At 37.7% G+C, this 13905-nt stretch overlaps 1 protein-coding gene across 5 annotated transcripts in view; it reads right to left on the bottom strand.

Moving 5' to 3' along the window:
- Window positions 1–1380: 1380 nt before the first annotated feature.
- The window catches only part of kiaa1549la (KIAA1549-like a), a 202899-nt gene continuing 190374 nt past the window's right edge, over window positions 1381–13905 (bottom strand). For 3 of the 5 annotated variants that reach the window (XM_079680850.1, XM_079680852.1, XM_079680854.1), the window contains 4 exons: window positions 8172–8317; window positions 7178–7332; window positions 7004–7073; window positions 1381–5714 (listed from right to left, as the gene is read on the bottom strand). In XM_079680850.1, coding sequence (XP_079536976.1) covers window positions 7044–7073; window positions 7178–7332; window positions 8172–8317 — 331 coding nt within the window. In that variant the 3' untranslated portion in view covers window positions 1381–5714; window positions 7004–7043. The remainder of the gene's footprint in view (window positions 5715–7003; window positions 7074–7177; window positions 7333–8171; window positions 8318–13905) is intronic. The other 2 variants (XM_079680851.1, XM_079680853.1) reach the window with 2 other exon arrangements.

Below are 13905 nucleotides of genomic sequence, written 5' to 3'. Positions count from 1 at the left end.
TCTGGGTCAGCTGGTGACGTATTCTCCTGATGTTGTAAAGAGTGTATCTGCAGCAGCGGGTTGTAGCAGCGATGTTTGCAGTGAAGGACAGTTTGTTATCTAGGGTCTAGTGTTGTACAGTGGAGATTAAACTGTTCATTACCTTAAATACCGTGCAAATACCGTTTATGTTTTTTTAATTAAATTGTCACTTAAAGTTACTAAAACAAATACTTTAAATGAAAAAAAAGACTGAAACAAACAACTGTAACTTAAATTTACTATAACAAATACCTTTACAAAAACAAATAACAATTACTGTATTTTACATTTATTTTTACACAATTACTTTATACTATCTTTGTCTTTTTAACCCACTTTTATTGTGCCCCTCTCATGAAATAACTGGCACCAGCCTGGCATCCCCAGTAAAATTGGTCTATAACCGCCACTGGGTGGTTTACTGACATTCATATCTGTCTCTGTTTTAATTTGCAAGAAAAAGCCCCAGTTCCCCCTATTTGCTTGGGATTATTGAAGAGTCAATGTCAGAGCAGTTCAGCTTTCAATCAGGGACATAAATAACTCTCCAAAAATGAATTATTCATTTTACAACAGCCTCACCTTGGAAATATGTATTTTACTTATTCTGCATGTGGCTGCCGGCAGAAACAACAAGAACCTTTGATTACTTGCTAGAACACTTTTCAGAAGGGAGAGGCTGTTTGAAGTTGTTTGAAGGAGATGTACTCTCTGCTTCTGGCTCCCGCTAGTGGTCATGAGAATATATATTAAAATAAGGATAAATCAAAAAGACATTATGTATTGTCGCACAACTGAATGAAATCCTTTATTTTTCAACTTAATTCAACAATAATTTCAAACATTAAAAAAGGCACATCACATCCATATTCATCACGTTAATCATGAGAGTTTTCAGTTTGTGTCTTTAAATATGGTTTTATTGTCCTGTGTTTTACATTTGTTTTATGTCCTACCTGGTTTTTATTTTTGTATTATATATTTATTGATGTACAGCACTTTGTTCAACTGTCTTGTTTTTAAATGTGCGGTAGAAATAAAGTTGGATTGGATATATACAAACTGAGCGAGAAAGAAAAAGATAACATTAACACATACATAGATATTATAATGTAGATATTGATATAAATATAGGGCTCCTTTTGCTATTTAGATTTTTTATTGAGATTTTGAGTACAACTTTTATAAAGAATGCAATAAATAGGGGAGATATTTTAAGGATAATACAATGATTTCTTCCAAATTCACTCTTTTTGAAGACCAAATTCAACCAAATAACTTGAAAATATAAGTTATCCAAAATAGGAAAGTAGTTGTAAATAGTTGCAGACACACAAAGAGAAAAAAAACACAAAAGCCCAGAATGGTAATTTTTCTTTATTGTTTAAATTCACCAAAAAGTGTTCTGCATAACTACATCCAACAGCATTTATTGTTGTCGTCACTGTGAGCTCCTCAACACCCGAGTGACAATAGTGTGACATCATTAGCGCTGCCATGATGTCACAGCATCATGACTTGGCTCAAACGGCAGAAAATAAACGGTCAGTGCATCCCAGAGTCCGTTCGTCAATAAAAGCATCTCGCCGCTACCCGTGTAAAGCACAAACATTGCACATCAACTTACAGCATCAGTTGTCCTTCTTCAAATTCATTTCTGCTTGAAAAACCAAAACCCACCCACCCTTCTCTTCAACATGGATTCAAATAAAACAATAAACATGAGTGGAAGTGTTTTCTTTTCAACATGAAATGGGTTTATACACTGTATTTGACTTTAAATATGCTAGCTGCTCCAGATCTAGTGTTGAAAATGATTATTCAAAAAACCAATAGCACCGTGCACGCTCACAACGCTCCAGTACTGTCATCTCATTCCTTTGCTTTCTGCATCCACATCAAATATTTATCATGCGCAGGCCTACATTTAGAAAGGGGGGTTATTTTGAACAAGGTCTGAACCGGAGAAGATTATCAGTGTTACTTTCTACATAGACCTAGTATTAAATGTATATTCTAAATTATTTTCCCTTAGTTTTCAAACTTGAATCATAAATCTAGAGGCAGGGCCGTAGAAATTGTAAATTCTCCACCCTGTAAGAAATGTTGACTCCAAAAGTGTCTGAAAAATGTATTTATCCTATATAAATGTTTCTGTCAACATTTTAATGCAAATTGTAAGTCCCTATATAACTGTCTCAACGGTCTAAGTATTTTAAACTGGGCATTTTATTTTTGGTCTAACGCAGTCATATTGAAGAATTTGGGGAAAAATCTATTTCACAAGCGTTCAATAAAGTGTATCGTATTTTAGTTGAAAAGGTATATTCCACATCTTTCTACTGTATGCATTTACAGGTTCGGTCTTAGTTTAAGGTCATTTCAAGATGGTTTGTATATTTTATAGTATTTTAATATTCAATGCTATACAACAGCATTTTTGCATTGATATATTTTTTTTGTTTAAGTGCATGTTAAACTATACTTATTAACCTCTTCTATCTATACTAGTCTCTTTTCCCTGCTATATCTTTTCTATCTAATATATTATAATTGCCACTTTAAAGGTGGGGTAGGTAAGTATCAGAAACCGGCTTGAGTGCACTAAAATTGGAAAGTACACAGCCAAAAAGAATCCGCCCCTTCCTTCAGACTTCCTTACAGAGCACCTCCTCCGCGAGAGCAGGCTGCAGTAACGTTACATATCAGGCAAAGCTAAACACATCTAGGTTAGCAATACTACACAGCCAAAGCAACTCCGATATTGACTCTGGTTTGACTTCTCCTAGTTTCCACTTTCTTTTTGTTCTTAATTTGCTCCGTTACATTTTTTCTTTTGCGACCAGTAGACGATGTTGAACCTAACTCTGCCATGGTGAAAGTAGCCGCCTGTTGTGGCGAGTCATTGAAGTACTGCTGCAATGCACGCCCAATGATGGCACGCCCAATGAGGGCACGAGATACATTTGTGCGTGCACGAGATGGAAGGCAATCCCGGCTAAACGGATTGGTTGTAGTTTTTACAGTATTACGGGTTCCACAGATGACATTTTTTTATTGATTTTTTGTCAAAGCACTTAAGATATTCATTGCTATCGGGATGTTAAGAGCATTCTATGGAATATAACAAAAAGTGTATCTCGAGCCGGTTTCTGAAACTTACCTACCCCACCTTTAACACAACACTGTATATCTTAGCTGTTTTCGATCCACTTGGTGAGAAACATATGGCTATAATCTCCTTTAGAACCATCTAAATGATGAGGAGCCTAACATACAGTGCGCTTATAGGATTTTACTCCTCAGAAAAAATGAGGGTAAATATAATTTAGACATTCTTTGTACTAAAAAATTGCATTATTTATGGATATATAAGCTTTGTTCAAACATAAAGCTCAGTAAATGCAGTCTGCCTTTCTGGTGCATGCCACTCTAAGCACTCCATCAGTTGGTTCAGTAATACTGTGATGTTAGTGAAAAAACATGATCCAGATGAAACTGAAATGTGTGCGTCCTTCAGAAAGTCCAGGAAATTCAAAAACAGTCTTTCATCATAAACGCAGTTGAAATAAAAAAAATGGCGTCAGAATAAATGTCAAAGCGAAGCATCCCTCCCATGGTACTTGCATAAATCTCTCCGTTAATCCTCTGCTATATACAGCAATATATTTAATCATTACATATACGTCTCATCGGAGCCCAGCGAGTCTCTCCAACAGTACTACACCAGTGAGCCAATATTCCTCTTCATCAAGACCAAAAGAACCAAAAATCAAAGTTTCCTTACACAGTAAAATACATTAGACATCTTTCTAAGAATAATTGGTGTGTTCACATAATTGGAACAGACCTGGTTCAAACCAGAAGTGAAATCAGTTCAAATCCAAGTTATCAAATGTTTTTATCTCCTAAACTACGGTGGCCGACAGTGGTCCAAAACACTTCCATTAGCAGGAACGCGCTGTACTTTTAAAGATGAGGTAAATATAAAAACAGGAATGCGCCAAAACACATGCAAAGGAAGAAAATGTCTTCACCTATTTGAAGACACATGCCCAGCGTTTACTAAATGCGCTACATAAACGAAACACTGCAAAATACAAAAACGCTGCTAGAAGCTCAAAACACGGAAACTGGGAACCTAAAAAGTGATGCACAGTTTGGCCGTAGCACTTGTTGACATTTGGGGAATATAAAGTTTGCCAACTGTCACAGGAAATGTTAAGTTTTATCGGCTTATTTAAAAAATGTAATCACATGAATCCTGCCGGTATTATTGCAGATCTGCCGTTAGTTAGCTAACGTAGCTAACCAGGTCATTACAAATCCACTGACAAAACACTTACAATTATGAAACAGGCTAACTCTGACAGGGTGATAGTTGGCCAACTCCATAATTCCCGACGTCAACAAGCACTCATGTCCCCTCCTGTTACCTTTGAATTTTTAGCTTCTTGCAGCATTTTGTATACAAAGTGCTTTTAGTAAATGCTGCGCATGTTTCATCAAGTTGGTGAAGAAGTTTCTTTATTTGCATGTTTTATCACATTTGTGATTTTACATTTGCATTGTTTTTTAAACTGCAGCGCATTTCTCCTAACGGAAATATTTTGGGCCGATGTAGCACGTTTGCCCCTGTCGGCCGCCGTATTAAAACAAACCCAAAGCTACAACAGAGCTGCTTTTGACGATTTCAATCAGAACATTTGACACAGGTCTGCCTAATGATGAGCAGACAAAAACTTCATAACTTCATCAGATGATGGACAGAACTTTGTGACTAATTCCTGTTTTCAACACTGATTCTGATGAAGAGAAAACAAAGTAATTATTTTTCAAAAGTACAGAAATGACATCATAACCACAGAAAACTAAGCCGCCGATTTCTCTATTTTGAAGAATGTAATATATTTTTTGCCTTGAAATAAGGTAAGTGAAAGAGAAACACTCGCTATGTTTTTTTTGTAAAGTAATCCATTGATAATAATCAATGCACAAAAGTAAAAGACAAAAGCACACAAATATCCAAAAACAGAAATTTAGACGAGAGATTTTTTTTTTCCTTTTTCCCATAAATATATTTTTTTTCTCACCTAAACTACACATATTAACCAGCTGTAGAATGTTAGTAGGAATTGTGGATTCATCAAAAAAGCACAGTTTTAAGTCAGTCCAGCTTTTTCTGGCTTTCTGGTGGAAATTGGAGTCAAGTCCAAGATGGTCCAGTCCGGTTCAGGAGGAGCAGACTGGGGCCACAGCTGGGGCCCTCGAGCACTTGTAGCGCAGCGCTGGGGGCCTTCGTTTGCTGGGCAGATGGCAGGTACTGTACGATGATTGCTGGGGCAGAAAAAGCGAGTTGAAACTTCGCCCTGTGCAGCTTCACGCAGCTCAGTTCAGCAGTGTGAGGGGGCGTATGATGGTAGTCCCCACGAAAGAGGCGGTCTATAAAGAGGGGCCAGTGAGGCTGGGGGGCTCAGGGAGCAGGAGTCTGAAGCAGAGCTTTGTCAGGATGAAGGGGCTTTCTGGAGGATGAGAAACACTGCGAGCTGCAGGTGAAGAGGCTGAGAAGAGAGAGGGTTGGGGAGGGGTGATTAATAAATCCGACAGGAGGACAGCCTGGCCGAACTGAAGGAGGGGGGTGGGGGGGTAAAGCTCCAGAGAGTTTTCAGTGAGAGGGAAGTCCAAAGAGACACCTGGAGAAACACACATCGGTCAAATATAACATGTATGTTCATGCAGTACTCAGCAGATACTATTAGTGTCCTTTCAGTAAAAGGCCTGGACACACCAGAGTTTAAAAAGGTAACAGCTTTAGTAACCAATTTCACTGCTATGTCAAACATACAATCCTATTTCCACAGGTTATTCATGTTATCCCTGGCTGCCACTTCATTAACTTTTATACATTCACTTTCATTATGCTGCTTATTTTGTAGCATGGATTTATACTTATTTAATTGTTTTCATTCATATGTGCCTCTTCTTTTATTTGAAATGTATTTACTTATTTTCAAAGATATTTGTATGGGCCATAGAGTGCCTTTATTGATAGATGCCGTGTTGAAAGGGGGGGGGGGCTTTGCCTCATAGTTCTGTGAGCCAGAGTCAAACCCACTTACTGGGCAGCGGACTCAGCAATTGGACGACAGCTCTGACCACTGAGCTATCAAGATTCACTAATTGTTTTTATTTAATATGTTTAGCTATTAATCTTTAAAGTGCTTTTGTCTGCTCTGTCCCCTTGTTGTAATAATGAAAGGGATTCTCGCTGTGGGATGAATAAAGGATTTTTGATTCTGAACCTTTATAAATGGTGTTGTTGACCAATAGCAAGCTGACAGTGCTGGAGATTGGGGGATGGAGAACCGTAGAGTCCAAAATAAAATACGCTTAATTCGATTTTTAACTTAGTTCCACTTTCCATTTTTATATATACTCCTCTGTTTGAACTGCTCCAGTAAAGAATAATGTATGCAAAATACTTATTTGAATAAACTGTGTGAACTCTCTCTGTCCCCTTAGCGACTAATTGTGAGTTTGCAAACTGACTATTAGCAAGTCTGCTAGCGCCGGAATTTGTGTTTTCCCTCTACAAAACTCCTTATCGCATAAATTATGTAAAATGATATTAGTTAAATTGCTACATTTGAATAAAGTAGTGATCATATTACCATATCGATTGTTCTATAAGTGTAGCATATGCGATTATTAGCATATTCTTTGTTTGTTCTTTACAACAGCCTGTTGCATCAAATTAAGGGTTATATTTCACCGTTTTGAAAAACATTTTTTTTTACTTTCTACAAATAGAGAACATTTCCTAAAATAATGAATGAACGAATATACCTAACTTTATCAAAATGTTCACCTTAGGTGCCCAGCATCTTGAGGTGTAGATTGCATTTTTTATATAAAAAACCCCTCTCCAATCAATATAAACCATGACAACCTAACACAGCAGTGCTGAGATGTTCCCACCCACCGATGTGTGCGCTGCTCCCCCTCAGTGTCGCCGCAGAGCTTCAACAGATGGTTTCAAGATGGCGGGAGTTCTGCGGGGACAAGAGAGGACATGCTTCACACACTGAACAGACACCAGTGTTTACAGCTTGTCGTGTATTAAAGTACAACATTAAAATAAGTGTGTGTGTCTCACTGGTGTGTCGTTCCACTGCCGCGGCAGGTCCTCTGGCTCGGGGGGGTAGGACATCCAGGACGGGCTCCGGTATGAGGACGGCGGCGACATGACAAAGTAATCCGAGTACCCGGGGCGGTTGGCAGATATAGCGTAGACGGCTGTTATTGAGTTTCCTGTCAGGTGTAGACGTTTGTTTAGCAAATGAACTTCACTTATAATGCATTTCAACAGCAGCACTCTGTCATACCCACACTCATGAATAAATAAAACGTTGACTTCGGTGTATTTTGGCAAAAGATTACACATAATTGTAGTTGTTGTAGTTGGAAGCAATAATATTACGTTTAAACAAAAACAAAAATTAGGTTCAACTAACCTAATACAATAATCTGTTGACAAAATACATTTCATTAAAGTCAACTTTTTATTTTTTGAGTTTAGGGGTTGACTTGCGATTTGTTATATTGGGTGGGATGGGTGGGATACAAATGATCATGTGTGATGATAGCCTAATATATAATCACAATTATTTTGACTAGTATTATTTACACTTCCATAATCTGCTGCAATGCTTCTGATAAAAAAAGGGCAACATCACTTTTTACGGCAATTTGTCATAAACGGAAACAAGTTTCAATTAAGTTAATTACACTACTTTGAGATCAAGAGGATCATGAATAGGATATACAATATTGTGCTCTTGTAAATGTTTTATAGTAAACACAATATCATATGTGAGTGGATTATAACCCAGAATATAGTGAGGTGCAATGAGGGTGAGGGGCTCACAGCCGGAGCAGCTACAAACAACTACAGCTGTTGACAGCTCTCCAAAAGGGAAGTCCAAAAACCCCTCCAACACTGGCTGTAGGTTGAGGGAGCGCTTGATTTGATCAAAAGCTGTTCTTTTCTATCTTGAAAAACGCGCTTCTTTTAAACATAAATCTTTAGAGACATGAGGGGTTGATGATGTAAGAGCGTTGGCCGATGTGCCGTGTTCTGAGTCTCATACCTGAGTAGTTGGAGATGGACTGGTCCACGGTGACAGCGGGGAAGGGGGTCCGGGACAGCGGCAGGTAGGGGGCCCCGTTGTGCTGCTGGGCCTGCAGGTCGGGGGCCTCTGACACACGGGGCTTCAGACTAACATCAGGGGTGGAGCTGATAGGGGAGGGAACATATGGCAATCACACAACTATTAAATACATTTGCATGCTTTTTACTGCAGGGTTTTAATACAGCAGCTCAAATCAAGCTCAAACATAGAAGAGAGGGACGGATAGGTCGAATCGGTCAAATCAGCTTTGAACTCTTAGTACTTATGTTTCTGCTGCAAAAAGATAGACAAAATAGAACTGATAAGACATGTTTTTTTCTTCTTTTTATTCAATTACGTATCCCTATGCATACACCAAGTATAGTTTACTTCAGTCATGGGCATAAACAGACTCCACTGCATAACCTACTGAAGCCATGAAAACAAATGTTTCCAGAGGAAAACCAAGAAGGGACACAAATAATCAAATATGTATTAAATATAATAATCTCAGTTTATTTAAATTCACCCCCTTTTAGGTCAACCAAAACAAATTCCCCTTCTCTTAGGCTAGCCAAAAATAAATATATAAAGTATTTAATATTTCCCCACCAGATTTATATCCCTAGTAATAAGGATAATCATTTGCAACTATACCTTCATTATGAAAGAAAATGACGAAATACACAATATATAAGAAAATATAAAGACATCCAAAACATTTAAATAAATATTATATCTCTTTTTGAAATAATAGTTGTAATTTTTTCTTTGACTCATCTCCCTAGCATCTGAATAATATCTTTGTAGACCAACATCTTTAATATTCTCCTCCTCCTTATTAGTAGAGGAACAAACCCCCAAAAAAGGCTTTAGTTATCGAGATACCCCTACCCGAGGTAGAACAAAGCACAACCATGTTTTTTCATTACTTTAATATCTGTAATATATGAAACGGATTGTTGTATAAAAATATTTTACTGCAAAATAAAAAAAATTGGTTGATGTATGGAACCTTCCCATAACCGAAATTAGTGAAAATGTAGGCTCCTCTGAAGGGGGCCATGTCAACCTTATCACGTGTATATCTGGAAATAAGGATCAGAATGTCACCAACTTTGGTTTATATGTTCAGGGTGAGGCAAAGCATACACTAAAGCACATTTTGTACCAATACCTTTGTCCATCTTTGTAAAATATACAATCAAACACTGATACAATTTAGGCGGAAATGAAATTTGAAAGGAAAAATCCAAAAGGTATGTTTATACTTTTCTGTCATTATTAAAGTTAGGAGACCAATCCCCAAAAAACCTTATTTATATGTACCAAAGAGTGTTATCTTATGATAAAAGTTGGTTATTTGAACATTAGGGGCTGGTAACCTCTTCTGTCACCAGCCCCTAACAGGTTGCTAGTGCAGCAAGGTCTTCAAACTGACAAATAGAATGGGCCCTATAGGTGTAAATGGATGAACGAAAGGACACAGACCATAGATTAAGGCAACAAACAAGATTTAATATAATTATTTGTATATAATATATATAATAATAAACCCATCTTTATCATTCTTAATGCATTTATCTTTATATTTAGTTAATCTTTGAATTAACATGGCGATAGGCCTACTGTGAGCCAACAGGCTTGCATGACAGCATTTTCATATGACATGAATGAACATTTTTGACTGAACAAATCAAACATTAGTTCAAATTAAACCATCAATTCAAAATACATACACAGCATTTAGTCAAATTTGCTTTATAAAGTCTATTATTGTTCTTACATTTAAACCAGGTATATCAGGGAAAGACATTTAGCCTATTGGATTTAGACTACTTTTTATCATTCCTAAAATTTGCCTAATAACATTAACATACATCAATGTTAAATATATACATAAACATATAAATCCTACAGAAAAGGAGAGATATCATAGAATGAGACAGAAATTACATTACACTAATGCAAGCACATTAAACAGCGTTTAACATTTAAAGTAGAGATTTCGGCTCAATGAATGGAAAAATCAAAAATGAATCATACATTCAAACCTTAATGAATCATCAATTATATACAGTTACAAAATGACTCAACATTTTTTCTAGTGTGCAACTATGCTGTCATTCACACTTCCGTTAGCGCACTCAAGACAGTCACAGGAACAGAATTCAGTGCATGGCAATCCAGCTGCAAAACAAGGACATTTCTTCTGTTGACTGCATTGTTTGTCCTTGCAGTAGAGATTTGTTAAATCTCGCACTTTTTGAGGTGCTGCCGCTTTTTCATACATCACTGGTTGCATGACTCCCTCCATCAACCTCTAACCTTTCCCCACAGGACTCCAAAGCACTGTTTTTTTTTGGTGACTGTGGCACCAAACAGCAGTTTGGTACATGGCTCTTAGTACGTGTTGCCTAAATGAATCTTCAGTCGGGGGAAGTTGAGAGGCAGGCATGTCTCAGGTCGATGCCAGTATATACCTCAACTCATCCAGGCTTGTACACTGTTGCCCTTTCTGATTCTTCTGGCCATACAAAATGAGTGAATAATGTCGGGCCATAGGTAATGAGTCCGCCAGGTTTCCTGTCAAAACAAAGTGACTTAGACCGTTCAGCTCATCCACATGCTTCTGCATTTTTGTGAAAGCAGTTGATTTTCCAATTTTGAAAAAGCTGCTTGTTGTATCACACCCTGTCAGTGCATGGCAAGCTGGGAGGCACTGGCATAAGGCTTTCCCTAGCTTTTCACAGATCATTTTGATGGGCACAAACCTCTCTTTGCCTGTTTTGCCTTTGTGCATCAGGACTAAAGCTGAGCCAAACATGCTGCAACTTGCATAATACAACAGTAACACAAGGACATCAGTATCATCGCATTTGATGATAACTCTTTTGTATGTCTTTGCAAGGTGGATGGCATGTAGCACTATTCTGGTGTCTGCCTCTTCTTGGTCGCTCATCTAATCCAAATGTATTATTAACATATAAAACAGATATAAAACTATCTTAAGTATGATTCATTTCCTCCCTTCAGCATTAAGCTATCAAGTTGGTTTCTGCTGTGGAGGGGAGTGCTAGTGCTAACATTGATACAAACAGAATATATTAAAAGGTAAATTGTTCTACAATTTTCTGTTAAATTCATTAAGTTTCCCTGAAAATAAAATATAGGACACAATTAAAAACATTTATATGCAAAGTCTATAATTACTACAATTTAACATTGATTGGCAGTTGGAATAAACTGACAGCTAAACTCAAGATAAACTCAAAATAAACTTAGCTAGCTAGCTAGCTTAACTTACATTGATATAAACAAAATATATTTAAAGAGCAACTTCCAGTTTAAAGACACCTGTGAATAAATGTGTAGGAAAATGATGAATACACTAGATTTAAAAAAAAAAATATACAGAAATATACACTTCAGTGACATCTGGCGTCGTTTTTGTAAGAAATGTTCATTTCCGCATAAAAAAGCCTCGGCACGTGACCTCCCGCGTGTGACGTAACATGGGGGAAACAAGGGGGAGAGCGGCCGGTGTAACGTATTAATAAACATGGATCCCAATGCTAGTTTCAACACAGAAGACACAGAAGAAGTTGAACATGAATATTCGAATGCATATGACGGACCACAACCTTATAATTATGAGCCTGCTAGGCGTCCAAGAGACCAGGAGCAGCCAAGGATTAGAAGAAATAACGGCTATCGGAGAGAAATTGAGCTGTGGTGTGAGGAGAACCAGTGGAGAACTGGGCAGCTATCTTGGTGAGTGACCGGCGTTAGCTACAGAATGTTAGCTAACGTCACATCACAACATTGTAAAGTTAGCTATCATATATCAGGCTATAACTAAAGTAGCATTGGTAATATAGTAACGTTACTGGCAGGACTGTTGATACTGATCAATAACAGAAACTAATGCGCAAGTATCAGCCGTATCTCGCGTTACCTAATGTAACTCCACACTACGGTGCTGTGTACCGGAGGGGAGACGCGAGATACGGCTGATACTTGACGATCTGGCGGAGAAAGGTTGTGGAGCCTCCATTGATATGCCGTTGTAAATGGCTTGATGGAAAGCAGGTGTGTAGTTGGGGAGGGTGCACAGCTGATTGCAGCAGGTGAGTGGAGGTTGAGCCGGGAGCCATGAGTGACAGCCACCACGCACACACAAACAACACAGACAGGGGGAAACAAACAAACACAAAGGAGATGGCTGGAGCAGTACAGCCACCACAGCGTTACCTAATGCAACTCCACACTATGTCTTACGGTGCCGCGTACCGGAGGGGAGAGAGAGAGAGCAGCGAAGGGGGGGGGGGGAGAGAAGTAATACGGTTTACTGATAAAGCTGTGGAGAGTATGTGCTGCAGGGAGGTGGATGCACAACGCACCCAGGAACGAACGCTAGCTCCGGTCCTTTTCCTGTGAGGGAAACTGTGGACTCGATGTCCTGACAGGCTGGTATTTGTGCAACCTGCACAAACACAATACTGCACCATGATTACAAATGGTGAAATACAATGTAAAAATACCGAAAAATACCAGCTCACTAAAACACAACCGCTCTACTCAACGCAACTACTAACTATACCCGCGGTCAGAGAGCGGAGATGTTTACCCTTTGTGATGTAATATGACGCGTTTGACGTACGACCTTAAAAAAAAGCCGTTTTTAAGAGCAGAGCTCAAAATTGCTCCTTTCCCTCTGAATTCCTGCCCTTATATCTCGTAAAACATATCAAATCCTACATTCACTTTTTTAATTGTAATTTTCAAGCAAGTTTAAGCATAAATGTAGAAAAAAAAAACCCTGCAAGATGCTCTTTAAGGTAAATGTATCTACAATTTTCTGTTATGTTCATTAAGTTTTTCTGATAATAAAATATGGGACACAATTAGAAAACATTTATACGCAAAGTCTATAATTACTACAATTTAATTTTGATTGGCAATTGGAACAAACTGACAGTTAAACATGAGCTAAACTTAGCTAGATAGCTTAACAAACATTAAGCTGGTTAGCTTGCTTTATGTTTGTTATTATGATATTTTCCCTTTTCTGTGTTTGACAAAAGCAGATCTTACCGTCAAGCCTCTCAGGAAGGATTCCACACTTTATATTAAGCAGACAGACTTCTGGCAGTCTTAGTCTTCTTAAGTGTATGGGTTACTGAAGACGGAATCAACTGATGCTGGCTAGAATGAGGTGTGTGTGTACATCAATTCATTCCCCAAACTGTTTTATTATATGAAACAGTATTATTATATTAATTGTATATTTAGACTTTTGTTGGTGATTGGTCTCCCTACATATGTGTATGTGTGTATATATATATATATATATATATATATATATATATGTGTGTATGTGTATACAAATGTGTATGTGTATATATATATGTTAATGTTATAAGGCAAATCTTAGTCTAAATCCAATAGGCTAAATGTCTTTCCCTGATATACCTGGATTAAATGTAAGAACAATAATAGACTTTATAAAGCAAATTTGACTAAATGCTGTGTATGTATTTTGAATTTATGGTTTAATTTGAACTAATGTTTGATTTGTTCAGTCAAAAATGTTCATTCATGTCATATGAAAATGCTGTCATGCAAGCCTGTTGGCTAACAGTAGGCCTATCGCCATGTTAATTCAAAGATTAACTAAATATAAAGATAAATGCATTAAGAATGATAAAGA

The sequence above is a fragment of the Notothenia rossii genome (assembly GCF_949606895.1).
Source record: "Notothenia rossii genome assembly, chromosome: 5".
Taxonomy (NCBI): Eukaryota; Metazoa; Chordata; class Actinopteri; order Perciformes; family Nototheniidae; genus Notothenia; species Notothenia rossii.
Note: the sequence above shows the minus strand (reverse complement) of the source record. Positions and strands in the feature narration are given on the sequence as shown.